General features: G+C 40.3%; 1 protein-coding gene across 2 annotated transcripts in view; it reads right to left on the reverse strand.

The window, feature by feature from the left end:
• grid2 (glutamate receptor, ionotropic, delta 2) overlaps positions 1–14,197 on the reverse strand; it is a 923,745-nt gene that overhangs the window by 299,731 nt on the left and 609,817 nt on the right. For both annotated transcript variants that reach the window (XM_041786464.1, XM_041786465.1), the window contains exon 6: positions 3,513–3,686. In XM_041786464.1, the coding sequence (XP_041642398.1) occupies positions 3,513–3,686 (174 nt within the window). The remainder of the gene's footprint in view (positions 1–3,512; positions 3,687–14,197) is intronic.

The raw sequence follows: 14,197 nt of genomic DNA on the forward strand, positions 1-14,197 counted from the left end.
TCTCAGGACTTGAAAGGCAGATACCCACATAAACATTAAGAGCACGTCTCCATTTTCAATGTATTTCCAACTTTCATCAAATGTGTTCCCCCAGGGGTGTATGCATCCACATAAATCAACAGCACATTAATTCAATTTTGTATTTTTGTCTTGACACATAAATAAGAGTGTGCTCCTATTTCTCCGCTCTATTTGACAGCGGCTTGATGACTCACATACACACAAATAGGGGTAATAATTGCATACATATTGCCACCCAAGGGGACATGTAAGTAAGTAAATAAATAAATAGTGAAAAAACTATATATAAAATTCAAAAAAAAATGTGCAGGCAGAGGAAATAAACTGTCCCCATGCTTTCTATGACCAGACTTTAACACCCTAGATAAAAGCTCAACTGTGAGCTGACGTTTCCCAAAGTGATTAATGTTGCAGGTGAAAAACCTCAAGCTGTGACAGCAACGAATCAAACCGGCTTTATGTAATGAGACGCTTTTGGATCAGGAGACAAGCTATCCTGTCAAACTAAAAGACCAGGAGCAGTTTGAAAAGACAGAAATAGAGCAACTGAGCAGCTTTTAAATACATTACTAATGTCAGGCTCTTTAAAAATTCAGAAAACCCCAGAGCACAAGGGGTAAAACAGAACACAAAGACTTTTTTAAGTCTTTCAAAGACGGGCACATCAACAAGCATGAGATGCTTCGGAAAAATCAGTGATGCTGAATGCATGACAGATGAAGGACTCTGCTGCCGATGAATGTACCCGTCTTAAGTCATCGAATCGTCATTCGCTTAAAGTTGTTGCATTGCATATTCAACCTCAACTATGTTATCATACAGAACATTAGCCTAATCTTATTTGCTCACAGTCTACAACCCAACCGGCCCCGAAGGTCATCAGGTGGAGTTGGAAAGGGTCCCAAATAACTGACTGGTACAGTCCGACTTTTCTGGTGCCAAGCTTACCTATCCATCCAAAATGTTTTTTGTTTTTTTTTTCTTTTTAAAAAACCCAGCAGCGTTTAAAACAATTAAGATGAAACAACTTCATTGGAATTACTCTATATTACATCCATTTTTCAGAAACCCACTTGTCAGCCAGTATTAACACACAAAATGTGGGTTAAAAGTGTATTTATGAGTCCATTATTGATAAAAAAGAAAAAATGCCATTTCCTGTAAAAACTTTTTGGTCTCTGTGACCAACTTCTGTAGACTTTTGGCATTTTGGGAGTGCAATTTTCCTGCTTTGGTTTTCCACTTATCCCTGCTTTATTAGCATACAAACAGGTGATAGACAACATGACAGCCAATGATATTTTCAGCTAAATTATCTCAGTTGCCCCTCACTGTTTAGAGTTAAAAAAAAATACACACATTCAATAGAAAACATAGCACAAAAAGTAAGGAAATTTGTGTTTGGTACATTATTTTTTGTTGTAACAATGCTTCTTGGCACCAATTTTTATACCGTTGGAAAGCCTGTTGATTTCCCTTTTAAATGGTGCCACATTTGTAAGGATCATGCATTTGTGGGATGAGCAGCAGAGCTGAGTATGTGGGTTGCGCCCATGAAAAATGTTCCAAATCTTCTCTGCCAATGCCAAACAGCTGATTCTGCCGTTGACTCTTGTTTGGTGTTTGGTGGATTAGATGATTGAAGTTTAAAGAGACGAGACATATTGACAATTTAACAATTTATTCATTTAACAAACAGGAGCCTCAGTAATGTGTGGAAGCACCATACACAGCCACAACAGCCTGGCTCCTCCTCCTCATGCTGGTCACCAGCCTGGTCGCACACTGCTGTGGGATGGCATCCCATTCTTCAGCCAGCATTTGTCACATGTCAGCCAATGTGGTTGTTTTGGTCAGTCTGGCACGAACAGCACAGCCAAGCTGATCCAACAAGTGTTCAATGGGGTTGAGGTCAGGACTGCTGGCAGGCCATTTCATCCTCTCCACTCCCAAATTCTGTAGGTAGTCTCTGATAAACCTTGCTCTGTGGAGGCGACCGTTGTCATCTTGGAGGATAGAGTTCTTGCTGACAGGGTGAAAAAACAGTATTCTTGGGTTGTCGTCATCTTGGGATGCCCACTTCGCGGCCTGTCTCTGACATTCCCCGTTATACTGAACTTGGCCTTCAGTTTGGAGATGGTGTTAGGGTTCACTCCAAACAATGCCACAACTTGGTTTTGAGGAACACCAGCTTGAAGTTGCCCAACCGATGGGCCCTATCCAGATCAGTCAAACGTGGTATGCCGATTCTTGAAGCAGACATCTACTGACCACAGTAGCAGGGCCCATGCTCACAGGTGCTGCCAATCAGGCACCTGATTGGCAGCACCTGGGGGTACCAGAAGCTTAAAACAAGAGGCAACAGCAACAGCAAAAAAAAAGCTGTTTGGCATTGGCAGAGAAGATTTGGAACATTTTTCATGGGCGCAATCCACATACTCAGCTCTGCTGCTTATCCCACAAATCCATTTTCCTTACAGATGTGGCATCATTTAAAAGGGACATAAACAGGCTTTCCAACGGTACAAAATTTATTGCCAAGAAGCACCGTTACAACAAAGAAATAATGTACCAAACACAAATTTCCTTGCTTTTTGTGCTATGCTTACAAATATATACAGAAAAATATGTAAAGTAGATCATTTTTTTTGGTTTATTTGAAAGTTCAACCCCCAAAGTGCTTGTTTAGAGGGTTTGAACTGATGTCACAGTCAGCTGGCGACACGACTGCTTAGCCAGGCTTCTAAACACAGTGTCCTGATCTATGAGGTGTGGGTAAAAACAGGAGAAAAACAGACTAATATCTGCTGTAATTAAGGATATTTGGTCTCTTAAGAGATCCATACCAATTGTTAGAGATGCAGTGGACTGGACATTGATATGTGGTCACAAGTTAAGTTTCGTGACATCATACGGATCTAATTTCAAATACACGAAGCAGAGTCTGAAGGCACATCAGCCTGGTTCATCACTGATGCATCTGTCACTGAATTAACTCGGATCAAACTCGGATGTTTCTCCCTGTTGTGTAGTAGTGTAGTAGAAGTGATTAATTTACTCATTTCAACTTCATGTTATCTGTAAAAAGATCACTGTGGTTGTTAAATCTTTATTTGTGACAGACTCTGCCTAAGTAAAATGTACCTTTCACACCAAGTCATTACTGGTCTGTTGCCAGTTAACCTAATTCATTGCGGCACGCTCCTCCAGCTGTTTTTCATTGCTTATTTATCCTGCTTTCTATTGCCCCGTCCCTACTTTTTTGAGATGTTTACTGCCATCAAAATAAAAATGGTAGATTTTTCATGAAATGGTAGAATTGGGGTTGTATTTACATTCAGCTTTTTTAAACTACGTTTCTACAAAATCCTTCTTCTAACAACATTCTTAGCCACTAAACATACCTGTAATGCATCAAGGCTGAAAAGCTACCAGACCATGAACATGGGGTTATCAAATCTAGTTTTAATCACTTGTTCGCTTGCTCTCACCTCTAGCTGCTGGGCCTTGGGGTTTTTCGGGTCACATAGGGACGTGTTAATCCTGTGGTTGTGTTTGACACAGCGCTGGGTCGTGTTCTGGGGCATTGGGAACGTCTGCCGCACCAACGTCAGCCGACCGATCGACTTCATGACCAACTCCTGCAAGTCGTAGTCTGAAATCTCCTGAGAGGGTGGAAGGAGGTGATGGATGGTTGGAAGTGATGTGATGGGTTCAGGGAGAGGAGAAAGGGGGAGAATATGTGGCAGAGAGAAGCAAGAAAATCAATATCAACAACTCCATCAAGTCGCATCATTGTTGCAGAGGACATACAGTCAACATTTTTGACCTGAGACAAACGAAGAACAGAAACCACAATACAAACTTAGTGAAAACCCACTTCAGAAGAGCCTCAGGAAAAAGGTTGTGTCTGATCAATACACATAAGACATACTTTATATTATACTATTTTCACCATACTGTGCAAGTCAAACCCATCATCTTCATCATGTAAAAACGCTCATTAGGTATGAAAGGCAGATGTGAGCAGATGTGAGCAGAAAGAGGACAGTAAAAAGCATGTATCTGTGTGCGTCTCTGAGAGTTGTATTCATACATGTGTTTTTGCACGTACTCTGCATGTCCTTGCAAAACCTTGGGGAGGAATCATTGCTAATTTTAGCCCTAGGACACAATCTCTCTCCTTTTTTCCATCCATGGATCTCCATCCATCCTCCGCGAGTGCAGAGGGTCACGACGAGACAAGATGAGAGCTGACGTTTATCGTCCCTGGTGAAGGTAACACAGCCACCAACCGAGGCAGCCTTTACTTTCTTTGTGTACTTGTGCACTGATTGTCTGTGTGTACTTTATGTGCAGACTTTTTAAAGATTTCCTATCATGCAAATTCCTTTTGGTTCTGTTTCATATGAACGTGTCGGCCCATTTGACAGGATGGATAGAGCGCTGCCTGCAGACAACACATTTATAAACAAGCAATCATGCATGCAGTCTTCATATTAATGCAGGATAATAGCACAGGTACTGCTGCTTCAATGGCTAATTTTATCTGATTTTAATTAACGTTCATTAAGACCTATGCATCCTCATGGGAAGTGATCAATAGTAATTAGATGAATATATAGGCCTCATTGGTGTAGCTGTGCTCATCTATTTTAATTGGGCTGATATATGGCCCTCATTTTGTATGAACCAGTGTTTATGTGCTTCTCAAATTGATTTGATGCTGTTTCAAAGCTTCTACGCTTATCTCCTCTGTTTTCAGATCTAATTACATTTCTGAAAATAGTCAGTGAGCTGAAAGCATGTATCAGCACTTGACTTAAATAATTAAAGAAGATAAAAGCTGATAAATGGGTACATATGCCTCCAGGAAGAATGAAATGAATTTAACAGGTCTAACCTTGTATTAATGCCTTGTTCTCTGATCTATCTTCCTCCTGAACAGTTTAGGTAAGGAGGCTATTTGCTGGCTTTTGGGGGTAAAACGTGACAGATTTACTTAATAGTCGATTAAAAAAAAAAAAAAAACCCTGAGGAGAGCTGAATCACAAAGCAATCAAAAAATAGACGCAAGAAGGAGGAAGAAGGTTGGAAATTGCTAAAAAGGCAGATCTGTAGGCCAAAAGAGAATTAAGATTCACAGCAGGCGGTCAAGGGCATACGGAGCCACAACGGCAAGCAGGAATTATCCAGAGTGCTGGATTCAAAGAATCAGACTCACACAGACATAGATGTACCAATGCATTAACACACCAACATACAAAGAGACACATTTAAAATTCAAGATCATTCGATTTTCTCATCTAAATAGGCCTTTGCCTGGTCCCTGTGTTTGCTTTTTATTTGCTTTTTGATCCTTCTAGTGACTACAGCCAGTCTTAATACTTTTCAACAGAATGTTTAAAAAATAATCTCTGATATTTAAATGACTGACAGTATTGTATAGCAGGAATTAAGTAACATCCACAAGAACCTATAGGAGGGGAACGTGTCCAATACAAAATGAACCAAAACTCCTGCACACGCTCTAAATTGCATTAAAAATGCATGAACACTCTGGAATTGTTCTTTCACAGAAACATTTCCAACATTTTAATGTTTTTTTCTGTTAAGACATTACCTAACATGGATGATTTGCCATACAGTCAAATCAGGTCAGCGTTTTCTACACAGAAATGATTCCTGGGTGGGCCACCCAAGCATATTTACAGCCACCCAAGTATATTTTAGGGTTGTCAATGAACATAATTTATTTTATCTCGATAAATCTCACCTTTTTTGTTGAATTTGAAATTCTACTATTTTGCATTGAAAATCATTTGTGTGATTTTGGATTTTTGTGATGTTTAAACTAAAGGTAAGTGACCTGCTTTGATTTTGAAAGACAGTTCGAAGCTTTGGGTAGATGAAAGATTATGGCATGATCTCAACCTTGTCGTAAGGAACTTGTTATGGATTAAAAAGCAAATAGGGGAACAGCAAAGAAGTAAATGTTTGATATCACACCATGTGTATGATTGTTGATGCATCCACTGAGGTTAGGGTGGCCATATGTCCGGCTTTTGGCCGTACAGTCCGGAATTTCAGTGCCTTGTCCGGCATCTGGCGCAGCCTTAAGCCAGATGCTTATTTGTCCTCCTTTTGGAGTCGCACCTGAACTTAATGCAGCATGTTGTCCATTGCTCTCTCTCTCTCTGCACATCAGTCCGGTGTTTGTATATTAAATATGATCCAGGTAATGTATATACAATGTTGACCAAAAGTAAACTTTATCTGGCCGTCACACATTGGTAAATTGACAGTAAATATATGTTTTGGAGATTGGTGCCATCCGTGATCAATGAAGTGCAAGCTCTCTCTCTCTCCCTTTCTCTCCTGATACTTGCTGCACAGAAACTTTCATCACGTCTGTCCCTTAAATTCACCCATTATTCTGCAACCTCTTTTGTCAAATGTCAACTTCTACCATCATTTAGTTTTTGAACTTATGATAAAACTCAGTAAAGTTTTGGCGCTGGTTCTGATCAGGAATTAATTGACACTGTCAAACTTCCTCGCCTAGATCAGCTGCTGTAAAACCAGATCACGGGTGAAAACAAATAAAGACAATGTAGATTTTAAGGTGATTTAACAAAATATGGTAACACTCAGGCAGAAACTTAAAAAAGGCCAGAGAGAGGAAGAGAAAGGAGAAAAACGGATGAGCTGCTGTGTGTGAGGGAGGGGGAGGGGTGCAGGGGTGTGTGTGAGGGGGTGTAAGGGGGGAAGATCAGCTGCTTTATATTATTTTGATTTTCAGGAGAAGACCCCAATAAAACAGATAACTAAGAAAGTGGGATTAATGTTATGATCAAAACAATAAACCCATAGTGACCACTTTTTTCAGACAGATGGAAATTAAAAACATCCTTTTTATTGCAACAAGGAACATGATCATTAAAACCAAATATCCTTCAATGAGGAGAGTATTACAGAATCACTATATTGTGATATCATCAGTATCATGGACAAAATTGTACTGTAGCAGGGGACACACAAGAGTCTTATTTGTTGCGATTATTCTTGCTTCACTAAGTGCTGCAAAGTGTCCTCCTTTTTGGTGCTGTGGAAATGGCCACCCTAACTGAGCTGTCTGAGTTTTTAGTGAAATAAGACATTAAGAAGCAGAGGTGGACTTATCTTGAATTACTGTCCCTGCAAGGGAATGCTGAAGTGGTTTGAAGGGGCAGGGGATTATTTAGTCTAGTAGCATTTAGCAGAAAAAACTTGGTAAAAATAAAATGGGATATTTATAGACAGGCCTATCCAAAATATTGTTTTATCACCTTAATACATATAAAATTATTTGATTTTTGATAGCTAAGAATAAGCTTTTTATTCCTACATAGGGAGGGTCCACTCCGCAGAGTCCGCCATCTTGGATCTTCAGAATCAGAATCAGTTTTATTGGTCAAGTATGCTTAAGCAACAAGGATATTGCACCTTGTAAACACACTGCACCTTTAACCAAAGTGTGTTGAAAGGGAACATGAAGCATAGGATTAACTGCAATCATAAAATCATAATGCGTTAATTATTAACCTTCATTGATCACAATTAATTGGAGATGTGATGGTATTGTTACAACTGTTGTATCGAGGTAACAGAAGCGTCTGGGTGTTGTTGGGGAATGTGACGGTTTAAAACAGTAGGTCTTCAGGGCAAAAACTTTATATTTAGTGAAGCAGAGTGAAAGAAAGTGGGAACTATAGTTGTCATCAGCCCTTGTGTACCCATCATCCTGCAATCCACTCAGCTTAGTCTAACAGTGCGAAAATGGTGGAAGCTACGAGTGGCGAGAGAATCAGTCTATGGGGACACCATCAAGTTTTTGAGACTGTGGAGGCTCCAGTGGCTTTTAAATCTCACATGTGAAAGCATTTCGGTTTCCCGGTATTGAGGAATGAGAAAGGAGAAAAGGTAATGGACAACAAAAACAATATGCAGACACTGCAAGACAGCCACGACACATTTGATGGGGAGTAAGGAGCCACTTGCCAAATCATCGCCCTGAAAAGATTTGTGAAGTTGCTAAGAGCAGAATCTGGCCAGGCCAAAAGACTCTAAAGGAAGAGTTCACAATCCCACTTCTCCACAACAGGAGCTCAACAGACCACAAGGTGTATCAGTGGAAATATCGCCAAAGATCTACAGCTATTTTCAGTGGTGGACAACAAAGATTTTAGGTTACTAAACACACTAGAGCCAAAGAAGAAGTTTCTATTTTTAAGAGCAAAGCACACCTACGGCACCTTTTTTCCTATACTGTAATATAAGTGCAATTGTTGTTTAATGAATGACAGCATCACTTTTTTCCAGGTCTTCGTTTGTTGTTTTGTTTGTTTCAGAAGTCTCGCCCTTTCTTGATTTTGATTGGTTGGCGCGGATAAGTGACAACTGTGAATGCAGCATTGTTCCAAAAGTTGAACTGTTTGAAACAGAGAGGGCTGAGTGTGTGACGTTAAAAACAGCTGATGCTTGGGGAGTTTTTTCTGCTCAGGGCGCCGAGTGGTATGAAATGCTGGACTACATGAGCTTTGTGTTAAAACTGAAAGCTGCTAAAAGCACAGGCTGTGGACTCAGGCCACACTGATCAGTGTTTGATTGTTGTTTTTCTTGAACACCTGTAGCTGATACACTATCATTAAAGAGCACATTATATCCTTGCTCTCATGTTGGCATAAAAACAAACCTCCGGGTCCTGCAGGGATAGTCACTTCATTTTTACTTCATGTCAAACTTCTCCTATCCCCTTGCACGGTCCTTTTTACTTCTTCTTGGTTTGTTCAATCAAAGCTGACCAATATAAACAATGTGAACTTTCTGTTTAGTATTTGATTTTGGGGGGAAATTCAATCTCATTAAATCCCTTTATTTGACCTTCAAAATAAGCAGGAAATAATTACTCCTAGGTGGCTTATTAACAGTTGAAGTGAATCTATCAAAGCTCTCATTTGGTGTCATATCCCCCTTGTTTTCATTGACCCATTCAATCATTAAATCCTAATCAGCATTACAACAGAAGTAGCATTATTGGTAATCTATCCCCCAAAACAACATGAATTTTTAAAACTATTCAGTCCTGAGGACAGCTGGGTGCCCCTCAGTTCTGCTCCAGATCAAACCAATTGACACCAAAGGCTTTGGATAAAACTCCCAGAACACCCTGCAGCTCATATATGGAGTGAATTATGAGTTGTTTACTCCATAAACTTCAAGTTTTGGTCCGCAGGCATTCACGTCAGCCTTCACCCATCACCTCTCCGTCCTTTCTTCAATTCCCCAAGAGCTCCAGATCCTCATCTGCAGTTTTTCATTTGAAAATAGGAGTCAAAAGAAGAAAAAACATCCCTCAGCATCAATTCTTCTTGGCATTTCATCCCTGACCCTGATACTTTGTCCTTCGCCCTTTCTCTCCTCATCCCTTCCCTCTCCCTCTCCCTACTTCTCCCCCCCGAGACCCAAATCCTTTTTTCTCTCCTCTAATCTGTAGATGAGGGCGAAGAAAAAAAATCTGGGTTTATTTATTCCTCGACCCTTTCTGTGCCTGATCTCCCCTCTTTTCTCAGAGAACACCAAATCCCTCTGTTTTGCTCGAATATAAAGGTTCAAAGTTGGGAAAAACAAAACAAATCTAGAATAGCTCATTGACTTTTGGTGATTCCAATCAACAGCGTCTGAAAGTTTGCTGGCTTTCTTTCTTGTCTGTCACCCTCTTTCCTTGTTTGCAAACAATTGTTCATGAAATACTGTGACTTGATGATCTCTGTGTTTTGGGTTAAACTGCACCCAGACTGGCCATGTCTCTCTATCTTTGAATGTCAGATGGAGATGAGGGAAGGAACAAAAGTGGAAAGGATAAAGTGTGTGACTCAAATTGTTGAAGCAGTTACTAAAAGAATATTGCAATATAGATAATTGTTAGAATACAGACGCAAGCTAGTGGAGCAGATATGAAGGCAATAGGAAATTGTGAGGTATTCAAGGGCTGAGGATTTAGCTACGCTCTTTTAGACCTCTGTGACCTCACGTCTATGCCAAAGCATTCACCACAAGTCACTGTAGACCTGAAACCTCTGCAGAGGCATATAAACAAAACCAATGTGCACCACCTTAAAAATCTAACTATGAAAAACTATCAGTGATATATCAATCAAATCATCCTCATCTGACTCTCCGTCCCTGCTTTCTTCGCTTCCATCAACATCATCTTGTCCTCATCCTAAACTTGCTTTCTGTCCCTGCTTTTTTTTCCTCCATTGTCCTCATCTTGCTCTCTGTCCCATCTTTCTTCTCCTCTATCATTCTCATCTTGCCTTCTCTCCCTGCTTTTTTCTCCTCCATGGTCCTCATCTTGCTTAATCCTCATCTCCTTTTGTCTCCTCCATCACCCTCATCCCTGCTTTCCTCTCCTCTACCATCCTCATCTTGCTCACTGTCCCTGCTCTCTTCTCCTATGGTCCTCATCTTGCTCACTCCCTTCTTTCTTCTCCTCTTTCATCCTCATCCTCTTCTCATTCCTGTTTTCTTCTCCTCTATTGTCCTCATTTAGCTCTTGTTCCCAGCTTGCTTCTCCTTTTTCATCCTCATTTTGCTCTGTCCCTGCTTAATTCTCCTCCAGGGTCCACATCTTGCTCTCTGTTCCAGCTTTTTTCTCCATCCTCCCAATCTTCTACAAGGACAGGACCCTGCAAACCATGCAGTCTTAAATACTGTGCCACACATTTTTTCTATTTGGTTCAAAATTTCAGTCTTTCGACTAGACTGACTAGCAGGCAAAGGTAAAGTCACATGATGTGTGAAAATGCAATTTCAAGAACATGAAATGTGGGTTTTGGCAAAAATTAGAATTAATACAACTCATCCCACTCATAGGTGATTGATGATCCACTGCAAAAAAACAAAAAAAACAAAAAACAAAAAAAAAAACTGACTGTGGAATCCCTGGGATGTGTCTCATCATGGTAATGATCTGCTGTCATGCATGTTCATTGTTGCTCTGAAGTTACATGAGAGACTGCTACATAATGCAGAGGTAACTGCTACTGTTCTGTTGCTTTATCTCCTCAGTGTTATCTGCTGCTTTCTAGTGATGACTGACATTTGTTCTCTTCCATTGGCTGCATGTTCAGTCGCTCAAGCTACCCTCTATGTTGCTCGTGAAGATGCTTTGCTGTTTTGTTCATTCTCTTGCAAAAAGAACAATAAAGACTTGAATCTTAGACAGAAGGTAAAACAGGATAGAGCAAGTCTTAAAATGCCTTTAAACAAGAAACTAAAGACTCAAAAGCTCCAGGAAAGCTTAAAACATCCGCAGCAGTCTGAGACTGCTGCCGACACACTGGGAAACTTCCAGCTGTGCACAGAGAGCGCCAAAATGTTAACTGAATCTCCCTCTGCAGGCTTTTCTCTTTTAATAACATTTTTCTTTAATTAAGGTCGGACTGGCTGGTTGTAACCTTCAGTATGTTTCCAATGCATGATATTGACCTAGGTACATTTCTGGACTTTGTTTAATGCGCTCGGATGTGGTTTCATTGACCTAAGGTTTGCAGATTGTACTTAAACCTTGGAAGACCACATAATCCTTCAGTTATATTCAGAGTGTGAAAATCTCCCAAATTCCAGTTACATGCCTTTAATTGGTGTCAAACACTGATGTGTAAGGAGCCAAAACTGACAGAAAATCCTAATCTGGTCTCATCTCATTACCATGTGCTCATTCCCTCGTCAGACAAAACGACAGAAAAGAATGAGCCAAGAGGAAATGATGAGAGAACGAGAGTGAACAAAGATGAGGACTGATAGCATGACAGCAAATGAAGGACGAATAAGACGTTCAGACACGAGCGATGGAGTTCTCCTCCAAACTTAAGAGAAAGAGAAGCCACGAGTGTCCCTTATTATTTCCCCCTCATCCTCTCATCCTGAGCAGAACGAAGACGATGTGGAGAGGAAGGATGATCAATTATGAACTGTGAACTCCCCCTCACTGGGGCTGTCTGACTGCTGGCTGTAGATAAAGCAGAATTATGACAACCATACAGTGCCCCCTCATCCATAATAAACCACAGGGAGGGAGAACACTTTCACACACAGGAATATTCATTCCCCAAAAAGCCAGTACTCCAAGACATTACGTATGACAAAATATCATCACCGCTCATCCATTTTAAACACGCCGCTAGAGGACTTCAAGTAGGAAGCCCATGGAGGAAATATTGTGTCTACTTCAAGATAGTCTGTGACTGAATTTTAATCTTGATCCTGATGGATTAGGACACTGCATCATTAAGAAGAAGGCTCCAAAGCTTTTCCTTATATCTTTTTAATGCATTTGTGACTTTTACTACAGTTTTGAGTGAATGCGACAGAGAGAGAATGGAAAAGAACCAAGAATTGCCTTCTCATGAATGCCTAAGACGATTTAGCATACACATAAATATGTAATCTCACTTTATTCTCTCTTTTTTTTTTCAGTAAGCACCTTTTTGTTCAATTCACTCAGACACAGCCAGTTTGCATTTAAGTTGTAACAGATTCTTAGCGGATGAAAACTGCCAAAATTGAGAAGAGTTTGTGTTTCTTCGGCATGTTTCCACTGCTAAGTTCCTGCAGAAGAGTTGTGTGACGGGGCTGTGACATGTCTTATCAGCTGATCTTGAACTCTGCTCTCTGGCAACTTCTTGAGGACAGAATCTCAGGTTTGGAGCAACATACCATGCCGGTTCAGCTGATGTGACACGCCACAGCAACATCATGAGACTCTTCTGAGGAAGACTGCAGGAACTCAGCAGTCAAAACATGTCTAGGAAACACAGAACTATTTGTCTGTCAAAAAGAAAATGCACAAATAAATTGAAGTTTGTGAAGACAGTATGAACTTATTTGGATTATTCAGCTCGTCCTGTCCTGTGAACCGTAAATATTGGACCAAATGCACTACAGAACCCATACTTTAGAATACATTGGCTGTTATATTAAAGTTTAAACATTTTTATTCTGAGAAATCTGTTCAGATGAGATCTCAGTGAGTGCAACACAGACATGGGCTATTAACAGGCTTATGATACTCAAAGCACTGAGGATGAGGAGCAGACATCACTGTGCACTGAACTTGCTGAAGCTCTTGGAGAGCAACTGTCTGCTGTAGTCTGCACTGCCTTTCACTCACTTCATTGGTAAGCTGTGTTTCACTCGAACTTTAATAATTACCTAATTTTCCTCCACCTGCGTGCAAATATGCCTCATTCCAACTTCGCCATTCGTCCTCCACTCCACATTTCACTGTGGAGCAGGCTGGCAGCACAACTTTTTAACAGCTTTTCTCCCTCATTATGTCAAGCAAACAGGGATATAATGTTAGGTAAATAAACAACAAGGCACTACTTACAATTCTTGGGAAAAATACAAAACAATGCTGCCACGTCTTGCCGGGCCTACCTACAGAAATGGTTGGGCCCTAAAAAAACCAAGAAAATGGGCTCTCCTCAGTTTTTATTTACTGTTAGTGACAATGCATGTGTTGGATCAGTAGCATTGGTGCTAGCATCCTGGCTAACAGTCAGCTCATTTTTTAAACTGAAAAGTGTGCCATTCAATTATTGGGTTCTGATGTTTAAAAGATCTATGTGTGCCATTTTAAACCCCTTTATCCACATTCCCGCCCATTTTTCCACTCTGATTTGCCACTTGTAAACAACTTTGTCAGTTTTTTTGTCACATTTGACCCAATTTTTCCACCTTAAATCAATTTTTGACACAATCAACCCCTTTTCATCACCTTTTTCTGCCACTTTAACCTCATTTTTGCTACTGAAAAACACCAAAACACCTTTTCTACCCATTCTTGGCACATATAAGCCATTTTGCCACTTTTAAACCCTTTCCATCACTGTTTCTCCCTGTTTTTGCCACTTTCCACCTTTTCTTGCCTCTGTTGACCCAAATTTGCCAATACTACCCCCTTTTCACCACTCTCTTTGCCAATTTTATATGAATTTATCATTTGTCATGGCCATTTTTGCCACTTGAAACCAATTTTTGCAACTTTTAACCAATTTCACCACCATTTCCACAAATTTCCAATAAAGGCCATTTATAAACCCTTTTCACTATTTATTCTGCCTCTTTT

The sequence above is a fragment of the Cheilinus undulatus genome, linkage group 5, assembly GCF_018320785.1.
Source record: "Cheilinus undulatus linkage group 5, ASM1832078v1, whole genome shotgun sequence".
In the NCBI taxonomy this organism is placed as follows: domain Eukaryota; kingdom Metazoa; phylum Chordata; class Actinopteri; order Labriformes; family Labridae; genus Cheilinus; species Cheilinus undulatus.